Source organism: Anabrus simplex, chromosome 1, assembly GCF_040414725.1.
Source record: "Anabrus simplex isolate iqAnaSimp1 chromosome 1, ASM4041472v1, whole genome shotgun sequence".
In the NCBI taxonomy this organism is placed as follows: Eukaryota; Metazoa; Arthropoda; class Insecta; order Orthoptera; family Tettigoniidae; genus Anabrus; species Anabrus simplex.
In genome coordinates this window covers 1623003300-1623024326 of record NC_090265.1, presented here as the reverse complement: position 1 = coordinate 1623024326, position 21027 = coordinate 1623003300, and the positions used below count along the sequence as shown (strand labels likewise).

The following is a 21027-nucleotide window of genomic DNA, read 5'->3' as shown; positions in this document are numbered from 1 at the left end:
TTCTCATCGAGTAAAGAACCAGTTCCTCTCCATTTTTTTTACGAGTTTCCGCACGGTCTCTCTCTATGTGGAGGGCATACACATGGAAACTGTGTTACAAATCGCCTAACTTCCCTGCAAGACACATAATTATCGTACGTAAATACCCTTTCCTCTACCGTGTGCACATGTGGAGGCATTATGAGAATTATACTCCGAAGTAATACTTCAAAACTCGGTGACAGATCAACACTTAATACGCGATCTAAGCACGGACCTGATCTGCGAAGTGCGGGCATTCCCGTGCTGTCGTTGCGTTGTGTAACGGGAAGTGTTGCATCAACGTGATGCAGATAAGCTGGGCGCGCCTGCCAGCCAACTGATGACAGGAACTTACTGTACATGTACCGCTGTGTGAGGGCGTGGTCTGTGGGTGTAGGTGTAATTTGTTCGGAAGTTGATAAGGGTATCATCCAATCATTTCCTTGGTGTTAAACTATATTAAGCGGCTGTGAGCTTGCATCCGGGAGATAGTAGGTTCGAATCCCACTATCGGCAGCCCTGAAGATGGTTTTCCGTGGTTTCCCATTTTCACACCAGGCAAATGCTGGGGCTGTACCTTATTTAAGGCCACGGCCGCTTCCTTCCAACTCCTAGGCCTTTCCCATCCCATCGTCGCCGTAAGACCTATCTGTGTCGGTGCGACGTAAAGCCCATAGCAAAAAAAAAAAAAAAAAAAAAAAAAACTATATTAAGATTTATTTAGTTTAATTTTCGGATTGAACCGTGTTGTAGCAATCAGTCTCCCAGGCAGCAATTTTACACTACTAGAGTGGCCCTGACCATGGACTTTTATATCCTAGCCCAGGGATGGCGAACCTATGCCACGCGTGTCACTAGGTGACACGCGAACACGATTTCGGTGGCAAGCCACATGACCATATTAACATTTTTATATACGTCTTGTACTATAGGCTATGCATATCTCATGCATTGCACAATCATAGTGTTCACGTGTAAGAAATAAATATCGACAATCCAAATTATAGTTCCATTCCGACGTGCAATATGGCAACACTGATAGGTCCGGAAGTCTAGTGAGATAACAATGTCAAATGCGGCCGGTGAGTCAGTCAGTCAGTCAGTCAGTCAGTCAGTGAAGTTCGATTTGTGTGTGGTAGCCACTAGCGCGTAATTATTCCTAGTGTGTAACTGTTCATTCAATATCGTTTTCTGCTGGTTTTGTAAACGGACCTCGTAAACATGTTTTGGTGCCGAAAAAACTTAGCGAAGGTAGTGACTGGACAAGGGAATTCGGAGTAATAGAAAGGAACGAGAGCCTCCGTGGCTCAGGCGGCAGCGCGCCGGCCTCTCACCGCTGGGTTCCGTGGTTCAAATCCCGGTCACTCCATGTGAGATTTCTGCTGGACAAAGTGGAGGCAGGACAGGTTTTTCTCCGGGTACTCCGATTTTCCCTGTCATCTTTCATTCCAGCAACACTCTCCAATATCATTTCATTTCATTAATCATTCATTAACCATTGCCCCAGAGGAGTGCGACAGGCCTCGGCAGCCGGCAAAATTCCCATCTTTGCCCTAGAAGGGGGCTTCATTCATTCCATTCCTGACCCGGTCAAATGACTGGAAAAAGGCTGTGGATTTTCATTTTCAGAAAAGAACGATAAAGCTTCGTGTTGCCTGTGTTCGGAAACAGTTGTATCCCGAACATTTAATGTAAAGCGCCATTTCGAGACGAATCGTTCAAATGTTTGTTCCATGCCAAATGAAGAAAGAAGAGAGTTAATTTCACAAAAAGTAGAACAATATACAAAATGAACTAGTTCTTTCTTATCATCTTTCATGCCAAGGAATACTATCAGTGCGGCTAGCTTCCACCTGTCTCACTGCATAATACGGCATGGGTAACCGCTTTCTGACGGTGAGTTCTTGAAGGAGGCTTTCTTATTGTCATCCGACACATTATTTGAAGACTTTCCTAACATACAACAAATAATTAACAGAATTAAAGAAATACCAGCCTGCAGAAATACTGTCAAGGATAGAATAATAAGAATGAGTGAAGATGTTTCGGAACAATTGAAAGCTGATTTGGATTACTCCCAAATATATTCAATATGTCTTGATGAAAGCTCGGATGTGACCTCACAAGCAAGGTTAGCTGCTTTTTACGATTTCCTTGTGGAAATGTGATGAGGGAGAAACTAGTTAATTTGCTGAACTTATGAACTACGACAACCGGGAAAGATATATTGAACGAAGTGAGGCAAGAACTTGTATTTAAAATGGTGTTTGACTTACAGAAAATTATGTCCGTGACAATTGATGCTGCCCCAAGTATAGTGGGTATTCATAATGGGTTTGTGGAATTTCTGAAAGAAGAAGTTAAACACCAAATTTTACAGTTCCATTGTTTATTACACCAAGAATCCCTTTGTGCGAAAGAAGGTATGAAGTCATTTGAAAGTGTAATCTCGTTGGTAACTATAATTGTTAACTTCATATCTGAACGTGCTCTAAATAATCGTAAGTTTTCGAAGATTACACGAAGTGGAATCTCAATATGGCGGACTTGTAATGTACAATAATGTTCGCTGGCTGAGTCGTGGGCAAGTACTCTAGAGGTTTGTCGAGCTCTTGGACGAAATTCGCTTCTTCTTGACAGAAAAAAAGGAATAATTTCCATGACTCACGGATCCTATCTGGCTGTGCGATTTAATGTTTCTCCGTGATTTTACATTGATAAATAGTGATGTGAATAACGACCTGCAAGGAAAGGGACATACTGCAGATAGATTGTTTGAGATCATAAAATCGTTTCAAGGAAAACTTGAAGTATTCGTCAGGGATGTTGAAACAAAGATATTTAAATACTTTCCTTCACTTCCTTTATCAACAGTGCAACTTGAATTGATGTCAAATTTTGTATATCAATTAACTTTTGAAGAAACAAAAAAAGCATTCGTAAGATGTATGTGGACGTCGTACAAAATTCAAAACAAATAGTTTTCAAGAAATTTTTCGAATTTCGAGATTCGGAGAAAACTTTGCACTTTATTTCAAAACCTCATGTTGTACAAATGAGTGACATTAAGGTCATTTTTTTGACTGGTTAGATATTGACCATTTAGAAATGGAGTTGACTGAATTTCAAGAAAGCAGTGCATGGGTAACAAATTCGTACAACTTGGTGAAACATTGGTAAAAATTGAGTGTGCTGTTGATGTGAATACTCTCTCCAGAAGCCAGACAACTTAATATTTGAACAGTGGAACAGCCTCCACAAAGTTTTCAGCCATGAATAAACTTGCTACAGTGCTACTTTCTTTGTTTGGGTCACCATACGCCTGCGAGCAGCTATTTTCTACAAAGAACTTTGTGAAGTCAACAGTTAGAAACCGTCTCGGTTCAGAATTACGAACATCGTGTGTAGTACTGAAGACAAAAAGTTATGAACTTAATATAAATGGCATGGCTATTAAGATTCAGCAATAAGTTTCACACTACATGTGATAACGATATTTCACTTGAAGTCTATTGGCAATATTAATATTTTTGATTTTTATATCTAACTAGCAGAAGTACCCGTTCTTCGTACGGGTTATCAGAAACTGGCTTTAGTTACTCATACTATCGGTGTGACTGACTTCTTTAGATATTTATTTCACTGATGTATTTACTTAAGTACGTAGAAATTATTTGTCATGTTTGGAATTATAGTGTATCTTCTTCTTCTTTTCTTCATGGGGGCCTCTAAATATTAGTTCTTAATTAGCGTCGACCTCTAATATCTTTTGCTACCATGATTTTCCTTCATTCCCACCTAGATATACATGCTCCTTTCACAAAGCTGCAACTTTAGTATAAGTATACTTCCGCTAGATAGTACCACAAATATAAATATTATTGAATGTATTTGTTTGATCCGACATTTCGTAACTATTACAAATGATCAAGGAAATACGCGATACTACTATAATTATCAAGAATTATAATTCTCAGGGCTTGTCACTCATGTCGCACATCATATAATGAATCTGAGTATAAATGTTGAGAAATTTATTCAAGTCATGGGCGCACCATCTTAACAATTGTGTACAGTATATAGGTTGTTTTCATGGTTACAATGATCGTAAAAGTGGACCAAAATATCGGCACTAATAACATCAGTGATCCTACTACTCCATGATTTGATAGAAAATAGTTTAAACTATAGGTAACAGACTCCGCAAAATGCTGAAACCTAAGCCAGTACGTAAAAACGGAGGCCCGTCGGCAACCGCTGGTCGCCGTACTGCGGAGATCTCTGGGGCTATTATTTTTATACTTCACTCCCTATCCATCCCCGTCCAAAGGAGTGCTATGAGCGTCTTACCCAATAGTTTATTATTTCCAGATAGGAAGTCATATGTGTATCAATTCTGGCTGGCAGCTATGCCCAAACGTACATGCATAATCTAGCTGCTGTAGAATCCTGGAGCTGACGTTGCCATGGTTACGACAGTTCGTTTCTTTATCCGATTCCTAGAGGGTTCCAACACCTCCACAACGGTTGGTTTTAGGGCCTTAAAACATTGTTTACGGACCCGTAGGGTTTACCGAGTTTTGTTCTTTGCGTCAAGGGGCTTAAATAAGCTTTGCCTCGTCCTTGTACGACAAATTCGATTTCGCCTACATTAGCCTATTATTTTAATATTTTTGTATCTCTCCCTGTCGCCCTCCCTCGAATTGTTTTCAAAATAAAATACAGCCCATGCTACTCACTGGCAATGTAGCTCTTATAGGTGAAGTAATTTTTAAAATCGGTTAAGTATTTTTTGAGTCTATCCGTTACAAACAAATATACAATTTTTTTCTCTTTATAATATTAGTATAGAAGTATAAATTACATCCCTACACATACGGTTGACGTCAGGAAGGGCATCCAGCCGTAAAACAGGATCAAATCCACACGTGCTACGCAGTTATCACCCGCAACCCCACAGGTGTCAGTAAAGCGATAGAAGAAGAAGAAGATACTCATTTTAAAAATTCACCCGGTTTTTTTTTTATTCTTTTCACCCCCTTAAGTGGCTTTTCCAAGAAAGTGTTTTCATTTTTAAAGGAGATTCCATGTACCAATTTTAAAGTCTGTAATTCATTTTTGAGATATATGTATCCTTACATAAATAATTCAACTCATTCCTCACTTCTTTTCACACCCCTCCCCCTTAAGTGGATTTTCTAGAAACGAATATTTGTGTTCTTTTGTTTTTAAAGGGGATTCCAAATATCAATTTTCATGTCTGTAACATGTTAGGTTTTGGTGATTTATTGTAGACAATTTCGCTGCTGTAGAATCCTAGAGCTGACGTTGCCATGGTTACGACAGTTCATTACTTTATCGGATTCCTAGAGCAAGGGTAGTGTAGTGCCAATATCTCCGTAACGGTTGGTCTTAGGGCTTTAAAACATGGTTTTCGGGCCCGAAGGTTTTACCGAGTTTTGTTCTTTGCGTCAAGAGGATTAAAGTGAGCTTTGTCTCGTCCTTATACGACAAATTCGATTTTTGCCTATATTAGCCTATTATTTTTATATCTCCCCCCGTGCCTCCCACCTCGAATTGTTTTGAAAATAAAATACAGCCCATGTTACTCACTTGCAATGTAGCTTTCTATAGATGAAGTAATTTTTTAAATCGGTTCAGTAGTTTTGAGTCTATTCGTTACAAACAAACAAATTTTTCCTCTTTATAATATTATAGTATAGAATATAGATAATACTTAATGAGGAAGTGTGTTGCAATGGGCGCTTATATACTGTACTAGCAAGGTACCCGTGCTTCGCTACGGTATTATACTGAAATTTATAATTGAATGCTTATTGTTTTAGATATATAATCCGCCGAAATTCGCGATCTGACACGTTTTCAGCGAGAATCCACCAAAATTCCCGATCTGACTCGTTTTCTATTAGATTACGGCACGTTTCCTCCCATTTTTCAATCTTCCTTTCCAGCAATCGATTTCGTACTTCCCAGGCTAGGCTCAGGTATTCTTCCCGGTCAGTTGGGTCCGTAAATCTTTGCCATACCGTATTTTCCTATAATCATTTTTATCTAGATAAAATCCTTCGGGAGATCCGGCGTGGTGTCATATTGGGTGCCTTGGCGGCACTGAACCCGCGGCCGGACTGCATTCTTAGTCATTACCCGTCCAGGAGCCGTTTCCAGCGCGGTCCGCATATTTGACGACGGTCCGGAACATTATTATTATTATTATTATTATTATTATTATTATTATTATTAATGATATTCTTATTCTTATTCTTCTTCTTATTATTACTATTATGTGTTGCTGGGATGAATGATGACAGGGAAAACCGGAGTATCCGGAGAAAAACCTGTCCCGCCTCCGTTTTGTCCAGCACGAATGTCACATGGAGTGACCGGGATTTGAACCACGGAACCCAGCTGTGAGAGGCCGGCGCGCTGCCGCCTGAGCAACGGAGGATCCTTATAAGTACATTAAGAACAGTAAAATCAATTGGTCTCACCTCCTTCTACACCCCACCGCCGTTAAGTTTATTTACCGGCGCACCCCGCCCAAAAAAAAAATTAAAAGAAGGCTTGTTTTTTATGTTTAAAGAAGATTTCAAACACCAATGTTCACGTCTATTACCTTCAGTTTTGAGATATAAGTATCCCCATAAATATAATTTACTTTTGTCACTTAATTTCAAACTACTCCCCCTCCCCCCCTAAGTGAATCTTTCCGCAAAAAATACTTGTTTCTTTAATAGTGAAGGATCTTCTAAATACCAATTATCACGGCTCTAACTTCTTCACTTTTAGATTTATGTGTCCTCATGAAAGGAATTCAACTCCTTTACACTCCCGCCCCCTAAGATTTCCCCCCCCCCCCAAAACGCGTTTTTCTTTGTTTTTAAAGGAGATCCAAATACGAATTTTCACGTCTGTAACAACTTTAGTTTTTATTAGATGTATATATTCTCATACAATTAAAGTCAATTAATTTTTCAATTCTTTCACATCCCTCCCCCCGCTTCATTGGATTTTCCGAGAATACGTATTTCTTTATTTTTAAAGCAGATTGCAAATATCAAATTTCACGTCTGTAACATCTTCATTTTTAAGATATCAGTAGCCTAATTAAAAGAATTCAACACCATTTTCAGTCACTTTCACCCCCCCCCCCTCCACCCAAGTGGTATTTCCGAAAATTAAAAATACACGTTTCTTTATGTTTAATAGAGATAAAAATGCCAGTTTTCACTTCTGTAACATGGTAAGTTTTTTTTAGATATACTGTAAAAATTCTCAATTTAAAATTTCACACCTTTTGGGTTCCCCTTAAGTGGAGTTTCCAAAAACAAATCACCTATGTTTCTTTACATTTGTAGGAGATTCCAAACACCCACTTTTTACGTCTGTAACACTTTACGTTTCCAAGATAATCTTTCAAAAATCTCACCCCAATTTGTCACTTCTGTTTAACCGCCATTAATAAGATTTTCCAAAAAATTAAAAAAATACGTGTTTCTTTATTTTTAAAGGAGATCCCATATACAAATTTTCAGTTCTGTAATATCTTCCGTTTCTGAGATATATGTATCCTCATTAAAGGCATTCAACCAATTTTTTACCCTTTTACACCCCTCCTATTGGGGTTTACAGGAAACAAAAAAATACGTGTTCCTTTATTTTTAGAGGAGATTCGAACTACCAATTTTTACATCTGTAAATTTTAAAGTTTTAAGATGTAGACACATTCATTTTAAAAAATTCACCCCCCTTTTCACCCCTCAATATTTGGATTTTCCAAAAACGAAAAAATACGTGTTTCTTTACATTTAAAGTAGATCCCAAATACCAATTTTCAGGTCTGTAATATCTTCAGGTTCTGAAATATAAGTAGCCTCATTAAAGGTATTCAACCCATTATTCACCCTTTTACACCCTTCCTATTGGGATTTTCCGAAAACAAAAGAATACGTGTTTCTATATTTTTAAAGGAGATTCTAAATACCAATTTTTTCATCTATAAACTGTAACAGTTTTGAGATAAAGATACACTCATTTTAAAAAATCACCCCCTTTGCACCCCCCATTAATTGGATTTTCCAAAAACAAAAAGATACGTGTTTCTTTATTTTTAAAGGAGATCCCAAACACCAATTTTCAGGTCTGTAATATCTTCAGTTTCTGAAATATATGTAGCCTCATCAAAGGCATTCAACCCTTTTTTCACCCCTTTTCACCCCTCCTATTGCGATTTTCCGAAAACAAAAAAATGCGTGTTTCTTTATGTTTAATGAAGATTCTAAATACCAATTTTTACATCTTCAAACTTTAAAAGTTTGGAGATATAGATTCACTCATTTTAAAAATTCACCCCCTTTTCACCCTCCCATTAACTGGATTATCCAAAAACAAAAAAATACGTGTTTCTTTATTTTTAAAAGAGATCAAAAGTACCAATTTTCAGGTCTGTAATATCTTTAGTTTCTGAGATATAAGTACTGGTATACTGATTAAGGGCATTCAACCCATTTTTCCCATTTTCACCCCTTTTCACCCCTCCTATTAGGATTTTCTGAAAACAAAAAAATACGTGTTTCCTTATTTTTAAAGAAGATTCTAAATACCAATTTTTACATCTGTAAACTTTTAAACTTTCGAGATATAGACACACTTATTTTAAAATTTCACCCCTCTTTTCACCCCCTTAGCGAAGGAATATCCAAAAATCCTCTCTTAGCGAGCACCTACATCTTAATATGAACATATCCCCAAAATTTCATTTCGTTACGTCCAGTAGTTTTGGCTCGGCGATGATGAATCAGTCAGTCAGGACAAGTTATTTTATATATATATAGATGTTGTTTACAAATAATGTTAGGTTTTCTTAAAACTTAACAAAAATATATTTTTGCAGTATTTGCAAATTACTACCACGGAACTTACAATCAAATGTACCGCTTATATACAATAAATAAATAAATGAATAAATAAATAAATAAATAAATAAATAAATAAATAAATAAATAAATAAATAAATAAATCAATCATTAATACCATATTATGAAACATACTTCGGAATTAGGAAAGGTTTTTTTTTTTTGCTAATGGCTTTACGTCGCACCGACACAGATAGGTCTTTTGACGACAATGGGACAGGAAGGGCCTAGGAGTTGGAAGGAAGCGGCTGTGGCCTTAATTAAGGTACAGTCCCAGCATTATTAGGAAAGTAAGTCGGGCGGGGGAGGGGGGCAGATTAAGCCGTTACTTAAAGGAAAATAGCAGGTGGCACAGTAGACAGTTGAGAATAATATACGAGACTTGAAATGGCACACCAGTTGGGAAAGGTTTGCCATCCCTGTCCTAGCCTTTCTGGCTGATGTAAGCCCTGGCTGTCTCGTGAGCATTCAGGAAGGTATGTGTCACAGCCAGGTAGTGGGGGCTTGTCCGCGCTGTTATGTAATGGGGTTTCGGCCCGCGTGTTTATGTTGTGGTCTGTATGTCTTAACTATGAATGATAGGCATCCAAGAATTACTGATTTTATATCCTTCTTCTAAATTTATATTGTTCGGATGTTTCTTGATTTCGATAGCCTCGCGGATTTTCCTTTCCAGATTCCAAGGGATAGCTGCTAGGATCTTGGTCTTGTCAAATGATATTCCGTGCCTAGTTTCGTAGGAATGCTTGGCTACCGCTGAAATATCTGTGTTTTGATTCTTGGTGTGACAGATATGTTCTTTTAGGCGGGTGGAGATCAGACGTTTTGTTTCACCAACATAACAAGCTCGGCAGCTACATTCAATGTGATATACTCCAGAAGCCTGTAATTCTATTGTCTTTTACTGGTGGTAGATAACGGGCTAGCTTCTGGTGAGGTTTGTAGATGGTTTTTATGTCGTATTTGTCCAGTATCTTGCCGATCCTGTCTGTAGTATTTTTAATGTATGGCAGTATCGCTGTTTTAGGGCGGGTCAGTTCTTCTTTCCCGTTGTTTTTTCCCACGGTGTCCTTTTCTTTGTTCCCTTCTGATTTTTTTAAGACTCGTCGGATGTTATTGAGCGAGTAGCCATTTTTCCTGAGCGTTCTCGTGAGGTGTTATTTCTCTTCCTCGAGGTGCTCTGCGTCTGATATCGCTATGGCCCTGTTCACCAGTGATGTTAGGACAGCCTGCTTTTGTGATGGGTGATGATGAGACGAGGCGTGTAGGTACCTGTCTGTGTGTGGTGGGTTTCCTGTATACTGCGTGACTCAGAGTCCCATTGGAGTTGCGTTTTACTAGGACATCCAGGAATGGTAGTTTTCCGTCTACCTAGGTGTTAATATAAGGAAAGATCTTCATTGGGGTAATCACATAAATGGGATTGTAAATAAAGGGTACAGATCTCTGCACATGGTTATGAGGGTGTTTAGGAGTTGTAGTAAGGATGTAAAGGAGAGGGCATATAAGTCTCTGGTAAGACCCCAACTAGAGTATGGCTCCAGTGATGGGACCCTCACCAGGATTACCTGATTCAAGAACTGGAAAAAAATCCAAAGAAAAGCAGCTCGATTTATTCTGGGTGATTTCCGACAAAAGAGTAGCCTTACAAAAATGTTGCAAAGTTTGGGCTGGGAAGAATTGGAAGAAAGAAGAAAAGCTGCTCGACTAAGTGGTATGTTCCGAGCTGTCAGCGGAGAGATGGAGTGGAATGACATTAGTAGACGAATAAGTTTGAATGGCGTTTATAAAAGTAGGAAAGATCACAATATGAAGATAAATTTGGAATTCAAGAGGACAAACTGGGGCAAATATTCATTTATAGGAAGGGGAGTTAGGGATTGGAATAACTTACCAAGGGAGATGTTCAATAAATTTCCAATTTCTTTGAAATCATTTAGGAAAAGCTAGGAAAACAACAGATAGGGAATCTGCCACCTGGGCGACTGCCCTAAATGCAGATCAATATTGATTGATTGATAGATAGATAGATAGATAGATAGATAGATAGATAGATAGATAGATAGATAGATAGATTGATTGATTGATTGATTGATTGATTGATTGATTGATTGATTGATTGATTGATTTCATGGTGAACTGAATATTTGCGTGAATAGAGTTGAGATGGTCGAGAAATAGCTGTAGGTTATTGCTCCCCTGAGGCCAGATTACGAATGTGTCGTCCATAAAACGGAGAAAACATTTCGGTTTCAGGGTAGATGTGGCTAAGGCTTTCTGTTCGAGGTGTTCCATATACATGTTTGCTATTATTGGAGAGAGTGGCGACCTCATCGCGGCCCCTACTGACTGTTCGTAGAACTCCCCGTTGAAACAGAAATAAGTGGCATTAAGGCATTCTTTAGCTACTGTTAACAGGTCTTCTGGAAGTTTCTTATTTCCTGATTGGAAACCAAACTTTATTCGCGCACAAGATACAAAGAATACAAAAATGCGATTACATACAATCGACATTCAGCCTTCTGAGAACAGGTATACAACAACTCACACCATTTCACAGACGAACACAGATCTACAAATTTTATACATCGAAAGTAAAAGAAAATCTTTGAACATTAAGTAAGCTATCGAAATTTACATTGCAGAAAAGAAGCTAACCAAGCCACCTGACCACGCGCATTTAAAAAATTCACCCCCATTCGCACTACTTGATTTCTGAAGAACAATTCATATTTTTTGCGTTAGAGCTTAATGAATCTCACACGTGATTACTCTGACTTAAATGTCTGGAGTGTGAGTAAGGATATTCTTATCTGTGATAAATTCTCTGAATATAGGCTACGCAGCGTCTTTGCCACTCTAGGCGTTTAAGTGATTTATTTTTATTTCTCTAAAAATAATGACTTACAAGATACTCTTCAATTCAATTTTATATTTTTATTTCATCAAAATCATTAACTTAATAATAATAATAATAATAATAATAATAATAATAATAATAATAATAATAGTTGTGACGTAAAGCAACTTGTAAACAGTACAGCGGTCATGTAGTATGGACGATTATGCCCCTGTTTACTCTGTAACAGTTTCTTCGTTTCGGTTCCCTTTAGGAACAGTGATCAATCTTCTCGTGGAGCAATTGATAAGCCGAACAGGGGACAACCATGTATGAACACTCTAAAGTGGGTTGCCTAGTGTAATTAAGTGTATCAAAAGTAACTGTTTGCCTCTGCGATGCTAGACTATGGTATTTTGGAGCTCAGACTCCTGTGTAATGTAACGCTAGGAGCAAACTTTGCTCTCGTAAAACATTGTACCTGTCCTGAATAATTATGCTCTTCTCTATGTAAATTTAACAAAGTTGTAATTATCGCAAATTTTTGTATCTGATGTTGCGACTTCTATGTCCCCGATATTGTTAGAGCTGACAAGCTCGCTAATAACCTGTTCTACTGTTTGTTATTCATTCAGATTTTCTATCTCTCAATTTTAAAATGGAAAGAAATAGGCTAACATTTGCAAATATGTTATGTTAAATTCCTTCCTTCTAACATCTGTGACCACCGCACGGATTATACATGAAACAAAATATACTGCGATATTGGTCTATGCTGTAGTTTATGATCAGGTTTTAATATTTTGTATTAAGAATAAATTAAATGTTAAAAATTTAAATAATAGACGCAAAATATGACAGCCATACTCTTGACAGCGCTCGCTTGCCTTTTAAACGTCGCGCTTCCCTTGTGTCCAGAGGAAAGAAACCGACTGACAACACTCATTATCACTAGGGTGGGCCACGTTTTAGGATCAGAAGCTGCCACCTGTTGATACGTTCGGCGTCCCAACTGTAGCTGACAGAGCTCTCAATAAGCACTATTGTTACCTGCCAGCCTCATGTAGCCCCTTTCGGTATTTCCAGGATGTGGCTAGTGATTCAGACAACCGAGAATCTCCCAGCCGGCTTATGGGGTCGGGCCGGCCTTTCCGTGTATTGTTCTCATCGGCTGGCTTACCTGTGAGTTTCTTGGAGATTCAACGGGAATGTTCCGCCTCTAGCCACCTCGCGAATATTCTGGTTCCCATCACCCGAGCTATAAAAGGAAAGGCTAACCGCGGACAGTCAGTCAAAGTTGATACTGGATTCGGGGGCAGTGTTGGCCTCCCTGGTGAAGTCAGTGTGAGATTCAGTGTGTTGGAGTTCGGTGGCTGGGCTGAGGGCGATAGAGGTGTTGGCTATCGCTAGTGTCCCACCGAGGTCTGAACGAGGAGCTGTTGGTGCGGTGTCGGAGAATCTAGAGAATAGGTGGGCTGGAGATGATGGAACAGAAGACTACATGAGAGTACTGTGTGTTTTATTATTTCTCTGGACTAAGGAGCGCCGTGAGTCAGCGAGGGAAGCCGCTATCGCGAGTGGACAACCCACCTCGGGTATTCCTATCGACAGTCACCTCACTGAGGGGTCTATTAAGAATCGCTGTAGCTTTATTATCCTGAAACTGAACTTGCTGAAATTAAATCCAAATCACACGTGGCATGTAAACATATATTACTCTTGTCCTGCATCTGATTCCATGAATATAATCCTTTGCTACCAACTGTAACACGAGTACTGTTAATTAGAAGCGCCATCCTAAATCAAAGGAATAGGTTCCCAGCCAACTCTTGAAAAAGGTATATAGTAATCAGCTCCTTCTAGCCGATCCATGTACCATATAATAATGCTACAAATAAAACTCCGTCTGTTTCATTGCTCTAGTGTATTTCAGGACGACCCAATAAATGCACACGCACACAATTCTAATGAGATATTAGTGGCCACACTTACTAGTTACAAGTCTATTCACAAGTCCCTCTTCCTTACGGCACAACAGGTGGTCCAGCCCGTTGCGAGTGTAACAGTTTTACCTACTGTACAAATGTTATAAAAATCTGGAGAACAAACTCGTCCTTGAGATTGTGAGATAGTAAGATAAAGAGCGACACTCTTCCTAATCGGTAAACATCGGTGTGATATTTATCTACCTACCGGATGTACCTGTCAGTACAAAGTACACTCCTTGCCCATAAGCAAGTGGTTGTACCTCTTTGTCCAGTTCGTAACAACAGCTTTTCGCTTTCCTTCCTGGACCTTCGCTATACACCGCCACGAGAAAGTACCCTAGAAGGTGCCAATCAAGTTCGGATGGATCTACTATCTATTTTTGTTCTATATTTTGTTAAACTGTAATCATATTTTATCTTTTATTTTACAATTTGCTTTACATGGCACCGGCACATATAGGTCTTATGTCGACGATGGGATAAGAAAGGGCTAGGAGTGGGAAGGAAGCGACCGTGGCCTTAATTAAGGTGCAGTCTCAGCATTTGCCTGGTGTGAAAATGGGAAACCAAGGAAAACCATCAGCAGGGCTGCCGACAGCGAAGTTCGAACCTACTATCACCCGAATGAAAGCTCACAACTTCGCGTCCCTAACCGCACGGCCACTTGCACGGCCCTTACGTGTTTTTTAGATATAAGTATTCTCATAAAAAAATATTTCAACTCCTTCTTCACTCCTTTTTACCCCCCACCCCGTTAAGTGGATTTTCGGTAAACAAAAGTAAGTGTCTTTATTTTCTAAAGAGGATTCCAGGTACCAACTTCCATATCTTTAACATCTTCAGTTTTTGTGATACAAGTATCCTCACAAAAGGAATTCAACTCCTTCACTTTTTAACCACGCCCCTGTTTAAGTGGATTTTCCGAAACAAAAAACAAAAAATACATGTCTCTTTATTTTTAAAGGAATCTCCAAAAACCAATTTTCACGTCTGTAACTTGTTAAATTTTTGAGATATAGTATAGGTATACTCATTTTAAAAATTCACACACTTTTTCAATTATTTTCACCCCCTTAAGTGCATTTTCCGAAACAAAACAATACGTGTTTCCTTCGTTTTAAAGGAGATTCCAAATATCAATTTTCACGTGTGTAACATTTTCAGGTTTTGAGATATAAGCATCCCAATTAAAGGATTTAACTCCTTTTCCTGTCCTTTTCATCCCCCCTTATGTGGATTTTCCCTAAACAAAACACAGGTGTTTCTTCATTTTTAAAGGACATTCCAAACACTAATTTCTACGCCTGTAACATGTTAAGTTTTGTAGATATACTCATTTTAAAATCCACCCATTTTCACTTCTTCCCCTTTACTGGATTTTCCGAAAACAAAAAATACGTGTTTCGTTATTTTTAGAGGGGATTTCAAATACGTCTGTAACATGTTATATTATGTAGATATACTCATTTTAAAAAGTCACCCATTGGTTGATTGTTTGTTATATTTTTAATATTTGTATGTAGAGTTGTGTACTAGCCATAAGCTAAATAAATAAATAAATACCTTCTTTTAACCCCCTTAAGGGTATTTTCCGAAAACAAAAAATACACGTTTATTTATTTTTAAAGGAGATAACAAATGCCAATTTTTACGTCTGTAACTTGTTAAGTTTTTTTAGATTTTCTAATTTTAAAAATTCACTCATTTTTCACTTTGTTAACCCCCTTAAATGGATTTTGTGAAAACAAAAAATATACATGTTTCGTTATTTTTAAAGGAGATTCCAAATACAAATTTTTACGTCGGTAACGTTAGTTCTTGAGATATACTTCTTTTGAAAGTTCACGCCGCCCCCCTTTTCACTTCTTTTCACCCCCATTTTTGGATTTTCCGAAAAGAACAAAATACGCGTTTCTTTATTTTTAAAGGAGATTCCATGTACCAATTTTTACGTCTATAACATCTTCAGTTTTTAATATATGACTATCCCCATAAAAACTTTTCAACCACTTTTTCACTTATTTTTAACACCCTAAGTGGATTTCCAGAAAACAAAAAGTTCGTGTTTCTTTATTTAAAAGAAAATCTCATGTAGTAATTTTCACGTCTTTATACTGTTAAATTTTTGAAATATCCAATTCAAAAATCCACCCCCCCCCCTTTTCACCCCATTAGCGACGGAATATCCAAAATTCCTCCCTACACTGTAATATAAATGTATTCTCAAAATTTTATTTCTTTATGTCCGTAGTTTTGACTCAGTGATGATGAGTCAGTCAGTCAGTCAGTCAGAACATGTTATTTTATATACAGATATTTAATTAATTAATTAATTAATTTGTTTACTTATTTATTATTGACTAGCTGATGTACCCGTGCTTCGCTACGGGATTCTCAGAAAGACTGACTTTTTGGTTTTCCTAACTGAAGTCAGCATAGGTCATTACAAAAACGTCAGTAGGAATGTAGCGATTAAAAGCAATGTTATTACATAAAATACTCGATCAAATGAAAAGCTACACATTTTCTCATTTTTGACGAACAGTACTACGGTGCCGATCTAACAGTCCAAAGTTCCAGAGCTGGAATGACCAGGCCGCAGGCAGCCGTAAACACTCCTCTGCCAATATTCCGTTAAATATGCACACTTCTCATTCCAATCAGTGCTTCAGAGTAGGGAATGAATAGCTCGAATGCTATGATGAACCAGTGTGTTACGTGCCAGTAGTATCAGGAAATTTATGAAACAGAGGAATGGCATGCTAAAGAAGAAAGTTACCTAATTCCACAGCTACTTCTCGCCAATATTTAGGCAGACTGTTACACTCGTACGACTGGGCGAGTTGGCCGTGTGGTTAGGGGCGCGCAGCTGTGAGCTTGTATGCGGGAGATAGTGGATTCGAACCCCACTTTCGGCAGCCCTGAAGATGTTATTCCGTTGATTCCCAATGTCATACCTGGCAAATGCTGCCAAGGCTGCTTCCTTCACATTCATAGCCCTTTCCAATCCCATCGCCGCCATGAGACCTAACTGTGTCGGTGTGACGTAAGACAAATAAAAAAAAAAACTCGGTACGCAGCAGTAACCCTATCTATCGGAGATGAGTGGCAATAGAAAACAAAGCACATCACAACAAACAATGCTCAATGTAATGTTATTGTTGAGCAATTTCTTTCGACTCTGTGATATTAGGGCGTCTTATAAAATTATAAAATTATTTATAGACTGTAATTCCTTATTCTCCAACTTTACATACCGATTTTCATTAAATCCTGTTTACCCATTTTCTCGTGACTCGGCGCTGATAAGGACTTAGTAACAAAAATCCAAATTCATGAATATCTCTGATCATAGCCGCTATGGTAACAATGTATAAAACATGAATGATCGGAAATATAATACTACATAAAGTATTATTTAGTCTTTATCGATACGACCACTAATAACATAATTATTTTGGAATTAAATTTTAGACTTACTCCTAAACTACCATTTCATTCAGCGTGAATAACATTATTTATAGCATAGATTATAGCAACTTATTCCTCGACTTTGCATACCACTAATAACATAAATATTTGAGAATTCCATTGTAGGTCTTCCCCTAAACTATAATTTTTCTCAGCGTGAATACAATTAATTATGGCATAGATTGTAGCTACTTATTCCTCGACTTTCCCTACCGATTTTCGTTAAGATACGACTATTAATAACAAATATTTGAGAATTAAATTTTAGGCCTTCCCCTCACCTACCATTTCAGTCAGCGTGAAGAAAATTAGTTATGGCTGAGATTGTAGCGACTTATTACCCGACTTTGTATACCGATTTCCATTAAATTCTCTTCAGCCGTTTCCTCGTGATGCATGTACAGACAGACAGACAGACAGACAGACAGACAGACAGACAGACAGACAGACAGACAGACAGACAGACAGACAGACAGACAGACAGACAGACAGACAGACAGACAGACAGACAGACAGACATGTAGAAAGTCAATTTCCTTGTTCCTGTGGGCACGACTGATACAGAAATACCATCCTTTTTAAATTCTGAGCAATGTACAGACAAAACTCTTATTTTATATACATAGAGTGTGGTGCTATAATTTGGAATATGCCAAAAGTATTATTCTAGACCACGTACCAGCTGTATCAGAAAATGTATGGACCAGAGGAATGGCATGCTAAAGAAGAAAGTCTCCTAACTCCCCGGCTATTTCCCCCCAGTATTCAGTCAGGCTGGTATACTCGGTACGCAGCAGTAATCCCATCTATCGGAGTTTAGAGGCAGCATAAAAAACAAATAACATCACAACAAACAATGATCAATGTAATGTTATTGTTGATCAATGTTATGCGCTTTCGATATTGTAGGCCTTCACATTTAGTTTTCTTCCGAATCTGAAACACCACTCATCATAGTCGGTACGGTAAAACTGGATAAAACATAAATCATCGGAAATTGTATTCTTTGTAACTTTGGTTATGTAGTAATTTTCGATAGGACCAAAAACATAGGTATTTAAATTTTAGGCGCCTTCCCCTAAACTACAATTTCTTGTTTTATTTTGCTCGTGGCTTTACGTCACACCGCCACAGGGAGGTCTTATGGCGGCGATGGGATAGGAAAGACCTAGGAGTTGGAAGGAAGCGGCCGTGGTCTTAATTAAGCCCCAGCATTTGCCTGGTGTGAAAATGGCAAACCACGTAAAACCATCTTCAGGGCTGCCGACAGTGGGATTCGAATCCACTATCTCCCGGATGCAAGCTGACAGTCGTGCGTCTCTAACCGCACGGCCAACTCGCCCGGTAAACTACAATTTCATCCAGGGTGAATAAAATGGTTTATAGCTTAGACTGTAGTTTCTTATTCCCCGACTCTATATACCGATTTTCATTAAATTCTGTTACCCCATTTTCTCGTGGCTCGGCGTCGATATGGACTTAGCAACTGAAATTCAAATTCATGGATATATGTGTTATCATAGCCGGTACGGTAAAAATGTGTAAGACATAAATGGTCGGAAATTTTATTCTGTATAACTTTGGTCATGTAGCATTTATCGATAGGACCACTAATAACACAAATATTTGAGAATTAAATTTTAGGCCTTCCCCTAAACTACCATTTAATTCAGCGTGAATAAAATTATGTACCCCCTAGATTGTAGTGGCTAATTTTCTGACTTTGTATACCAGTTTTCAATGAGATAGGACCACTAATGACGTAAATATTTAAGAATTACACTTCAGGCCTTCCCCTAAACTACTATTTCACTCAGCGTAAATAAAATTATTTATAACCAAGATTATAGCGACTTATTCTCCGACTTTGTATACTAACTTTTATTAAGATAGGATCACTAATAACATAAATATTTGAAAATCAAATTTTAGGTCTTCCCTAAACTACCATTTCTACCAGCGTGAACAAAATTATTTATGGCTTAGATTGTAGCGACTTATTCCCCGACTTTGTATACCGATTTTTATTAAATTCTCTGTAGCCGTTTTCTAGTGATGCGTGTACAGACAGACAGACAGACAGACAGACAGCCAGACAGACAGACAGACAGACAGACAGACAGACAGACAGACAGACAGACAGACAGACAGACAGACAGACAAGACAGACAGACAGACAGACAGACAGACAGACAGACAGACAGACAGACATTACGGAAAAGAAAAAAGTGCATTTCCTTGTTGCTGTGGACATGACCGATACAGAAATACCATTCTTTTCAAATTCTGAGCAATGTACAGACAAAACTCTTATTTTATATATATAGATAATCTGATCCATTATTATATTTCCATGTATATGTGAGCATTTGTCGAGAGATGGCTGCCAAGGTGAGGAAGGTATCCAGTTTTAACAAATATGCAACTGAATAAAGTATTAAGTACTATACTGTACATTACTTTCGTCAGGTCCCGGAAATGCAAACGCAACACACCGGAAGTTCTTTGCAAAAGTTCCATTCAATGACGGAGTGTGCTACTACTCTGGAAATGGAACTGAAGAAGGCAGTAACAGTAACAGTGACAGTAGCAGTGACAGTGAAAGTAACCGCAGCAGCCATAAAGGCTTCTTTGGCTGCTCCAATCATACTGACGACCATCCAGTGGTAAGTGAAGTATGTAAAGTAGCCTATGTAACATAATAGTAAGAGTATTTACTCCAGTCAGCTAAACACGAAACAAAGAAACGTAAAGTAATGAGACAAGAAAACATTAAGCTATTGGACAAACAGATATGAATCAATAAATATTCTTGTCAATTTTTCGTAAAACTTGATCATCATTGTATTTCAAGGACGTTTTACGTCCTGTAACGACACGAAAATCCGCAAAGTGAAACAAATGGAAGCAGATTTTTTTTTTAATGTGCACTAAGAAGTTATAAAATAGCGGTGTGTTTAAAGCAGCCGTGGCAAAAATGCAATCGTTTGCCGAGCGATGTAGGTAGTGTAAAGCACCTGCCTGGCTGGGAGGAAACTCAAAGGGGAATGTTGCAACTCTGACTCAATGACGGATGTTCACTATACTGACAAGTAAAGTAAATATCATTTCATGCATTATGGAACTACACAGGTATGAGTTTGTACAAACAATAGCAAATTCATCGTTTAAGAAACAAATAAAAAAGCACATAGGACCTTCTTTGATCAGGAATAATATGTCGTTTACCGTCAGTTGTAATTGGTAAGATAGGTGTTTGTCATTTGGGATCTACATTTGGTTTTCGCTATTTTCATTGTTAGAAAATGTAAGTTGTAGCAAGAATTGCTTTAACAGAACAGATGAAAGAACGAAACTTTGGATACTTATCATAATGTAGGTGCAAAGAAATAGCAATGAAATCACTATTGTCGATGACTACTAGTATATATTTTCACAAAACACACATATAATATAATAACACATAGAAATATATACACAGCAATTCTAAATTGATCCGTCTGTGGTATCAGTAGTAAACTCGCCTCGTTCTGCTCACAACACGCACAAACATCACAGCAACGACTAGACTGCCTTACAACATGATTACGTCTCTTTATATATAACCTGACTATGTTTCGAGACAGGAAATCCTGGTTTCTCGCAACACAAGATACAAGAAACGTTCTACAACTAACATCCAGAAGTCCGTGTTCAACAATTCTCTTGAAACAGTATCAACATATATAGAAGTTTGTCGTTACGACATAGTACCTCAAGATACATGTCCTAACCT

At 38.1% G+C, this 21027-nt stretch overlaps 1 protein-coding gene across 2 annotated transcripts in view; it reads left to right on the top strand.

The window, feature by feature from the left end:
- Nucleotides 1–21027, top strand: part of LOC136881254 (uncharacterized) — a 215538-nt gene that overhangs the window by 152541 nt on the left and 41970 nt on the right. For both annotated transcript variants that reach the window (XM_067154026.2, XM_067154016.2), the window contains exon 5: nucleotides 19722–19918. In XM_067154026.2, the coding sequence (XP_067010127.2) occupies nucleotides 19722–19918 (197 nt within the window). The remainder of the gene's footprint in view (nucleotides 1–19721; nucleotides 19919–21027) is intronic.